The sequence below is a fragment of the Aplysia californica genome, unplaced genomic scaffold (genome assembly GCF_000002075.1).
Source record: "Aplysia californica isolate F4 #8 unplaced genomic scaffold, AplCal3.0 scaffold00634, whole genome shotgun sequence".
NCBI classification, from domain to species: Eukaryota; Metazoa; Mollusca; class Gastropoda; order Aplysiida; family Aplysiidae; genus Aplysia; species Aplysia californica.
In genome coordinates this window covers 6,771-10,552 of record NW_004797904.1, presented here as the reverse complement: position 1 = coordinate 10,552, position 3,782 = coordinate 6,771, and the positions used below count along the sequence as shown (strand labels likewise).

Sequence of the window (3,782 nt, the reverse complement as noted above, 5' to 3'; positions counted from 1 at the left end):
GCAACAACAACAACAACAACAACAACAACAACAACAACGACAACAACAACCATCCCCATCTTCACAACATCCACCACCCCCACTACAACAACAATAACAACAACAACAACAACAACTACCATCACCACTTCCAAAACATCAACCACCACCATGACCACCACCACCACCACCACCACAACAACAACAACAACAACAACAACAACAACAAAACAAAACTATAAAGAGCAACTACCTCAGGCCAAAGGGCAAGAACTCACAATGGCCGCTGGATCGGAAATGTAAAGAAAAGTAACAGCAACTACCTTCCTGATCTCTCACCTTATAGTCCAGAAATTTTCTGAGTTCATCTTGGCGGAGATCGAAGAGGTAAGACAGATCAAGCCCGTGGGTGGTTCCTTTGTACGGGCCGGCCATGAACTCTGGGTACTCATCAAAACGAAGCAGGTACACCTGGACACACACACACACACGGAGAACACGAAGATCTATGACATCATCATAGCACTTTATACACCATGGAGTATACGAAGATCTATGACATCATTATAGCACTTTATACACCATGGAGTACACGAAGATCTATGACATCATCATAGCACTTTATACACCATGGAGAACACGAAGATCTATGACATTATTATAGCACTGTATACACCATAAAGAACGTGAAGATCCATGACGTCATCATAGCAGTATATAAACACAGGGAGAACATGAAGATCTTTAGTTTGGTTTTAATACGGTTTTACGGCGCTCGCAACTGCATATTAAGGTCATATGAGCGCCAAGGGGTGGGTGTCAACAGAGAAGTCCAAACGGGGAATCAAGCTTACTCTGATTACCACTCTAGCCTCAAAACAGCACAAAGTCTGCTTTGACTATCAAGGCACCCCGGAAATAGAAGTTCACAAAAGAGTGACGAACATACAAAAGAAGTAGAAAAATAATGACTATAGTAAGGATGAGGAAAGAAAAAGCAGTAGTTCCACCTATGTTGCTCCGGCACAGTACGAGCATGACATTGATAAATCAGCCCTTTTATAATTCTACTGTCCTGGACATACACACAGGGAGAACACAGATATCTATGACATCATCATAGCATTATTGTGAGGCAGCATGATGAAATCAGGCGCTCGCCAAAATAATCAAAATGAAGGAACTGGCATTTTTCCACAGGTTAGTGAATATTTTTATCGAATTTTTTGTTTTTTTGGCTCAGCATCTTTCATGCCCATTAAAGAAAACATTTCTGCGTGGATTCTACTGAAAAGAAGTTGATTAAAGGCACAAAAAAGTACATTTTTTTGTTTCATGGACTTCCAAGCACCTCACTAATTTTACCTATGAAACCAGGGGACCCCCACCTCCTTCATTTGCAGATATCTCAACTGGCATTCAAGACAAATGGATATTTTTTTTACATCCAAAGCAAGACAAATGAACAAGCTTAAAGATGATACCAATAACTCTACATGCCCAAACATTGACAAAAGCTTGATTCCACTACGTAACATTATTTCATATTGATACTGATGACTCATTTGCATTCCATCATGGCAGGTTTGTGGTAACACAGTAGCTTTCTGCACACACACACACACACACACACACACACACACACACACACACACACACACATACACACAAAGCAGGTATACATACCTCTTCTATTCACAATGGACGGGTACATTTTTTCATCAAAGGCAAGGCATATGGACAAACTTTAAGATTATACCAGTATCTTCACATGCCCAACACCTGACCAGTGCCTGATTCTACCATGTCTAGATAGGAAGGTAGGTAGGTTTTAGGTATGTTTTAGGTAGGTAGGTTGGTAGGTTTCAAGTATGTTTTCGGTAGGTAGGAGGGTAGGTTTTAGGTATGTTTTAGGTAGGTAGGCTGGTAGGTTTTAGGTATGTTTTAGACAGACAGACAGACAGACAGACAGACAGACAGACAGACAGACAGACAGACAGACAGTATGATCGTACTCACCTTTCCCCTTTCACCACCCCCTCCACTGGAAATTGCATTGACGAATTCTAGACTCGGGACGTGGAAGATGCAGTCAGCGGCAAAGTCTGCTAAAGGGTTGACCTGTGGCACGAGACAGATGAGACAGGGGAAATGGACGCATGTTATATTTGTCCAAGGATGGATAAAATACTTCTCTGGTTTTAATTTGTTTTCTTCTTATGCACTTCTTAATCGTCTTTTAAATATTTTTTATAATTTTTATTTTATTTTATTTTATTTTACTTTATCTTATCTTATCTTATCTTATCTTATTTTTTATTTTATTTTTGGGGGGGGGGGGGGGGGGGGTGGAAGGAGAGGGATATATGGTCGCTTTACTTTTAAGCACAAGGAGGCTATTCGCAAAATGCTGTTTTGAGAAAATCGAAGGAAAAGTTTTGCCCCTTGTTTAGTTTCTTTAAAAGACAGGAGACGTTTCTCTATAACGAAACAAACATACACACCAATAAAACCAAAATTCTCCTATAGGTAGGGCAATGCCTACTTTTGGTGTAGGTCAAGATTTCTGGAAACTCCCGAAATCTGGGATAGCCTGCTTGCCCTTAAAAACGACCATATAAGGAGTCCAGTATTACGGTCAGAGGGGTGCAGAAATAGGTAGGATACTAGGTCAAATGATTCTATTATCTTTAAAACAATAAAAAGAAATAGTTTTATGAGACGGGGTGGCGGTGGGGGTGGGTACAAGTGGAATAGAAGTAAGGATGGCCAAATAGGGGAGAGGATAGAACTGGAAGGGAACGAGACTGGATGGGTATTAGGGGAACGGTGTTCAAGTTTAGGAAAAGAAAGATTGACAGAAAGATGGATAGTTGTTGTCTGGTGGAATAAAGAAGAAATGGATTCGATTGATAGATGAGGGAATGGATGTCTGATAGTGAATGAAAAATGTTTGAAATGATGAACAAATTAAAGAATAAATAAAAGCAAGGGTGAATTAATGAAAGGACGAAAACGAAAAAGAATTCGTACCCCAAGTTAATGAATTATGCAATTAACTCTATCCGTACACCCGAGGTTATTTTGTACCCGGTACCAAAGAGATTGCATTCTTCACATTTTAGAATACTTCTAGTGCGACGATCTCTTTGAAACTGTCAATATTTCTCCAAAAATCATTTTGACGGATTGCTATGCAAAGCGTACGGATCGGATTAACAAGTAACTTTCCTCCTTGGAAAGCGTGGGCACAAAGCTCCCCACGTCGTATGAATACGATAGTAAAACACGACTTAAAAATAGGGTTAAGCAATACTTTGGTTGAAAATTCACTTCTAAGCTGGATACCACACAATATCATTATATAAATGGGAGGATCAATTAATTGTTTTGCTCTTTTTGACAAAATGATTGATTTATACTCTCTCTCTCTCTCTCTCTCTCTCTCTCTCTCTCTCTCTCTCTCTCTCTCTCTCTCTCTCTCTCTCTCTCTCTCTCTCTCTGTCCATCCCCTCTTTCTTTCTCTCTCAAGCTAACTCTTTCACTTCGTCCCCTCTGCCCCGTCTCATTATTTTCCTTTCTCTCCCTCCCTCCCTTCACACTCTTCTTTTCTTTACACCCTCCCTCTCTCCCCCTCCCTCTCTCTCCCCTCCCTCCTTCTCACTCTTCTTATTTTCACTCTCCTTCTTTTCACTACGACTGCTTGTGATATTGTTGTCAGAGAACTCCTCAACCTTCCCCACTACCATCTCCCGGCGGAGACGTGCGCGAGCTCTCACGCAACGTGCGCTCTCTCTCTCTGT

General features: G+C 40.8%; 1 protein-coding gene across 1 annotated transcript in view; it reads right to left on the bottom strand.

Annotated features, from left to right (window-relative positions):
• LOC101850909 (cocaine esterase) overlaps positions 1 to 3,782 on the bottom strand; it is a gene marked incomplete at its 5' end in the record, with an annotated part of 12,759 nt that overhangs the window by 2,706 nt on the left and 6,271 nt on the right. Inside the window, 2 exon segments of the mRNA XM_013087760.1 lie at positions 319 to 450; positions 1,999 to 2,100. Coding sequence (XP_012943214.1) covers positions 319 to 450; positions 1,999 to 2,100 — 234 coding nt within the window.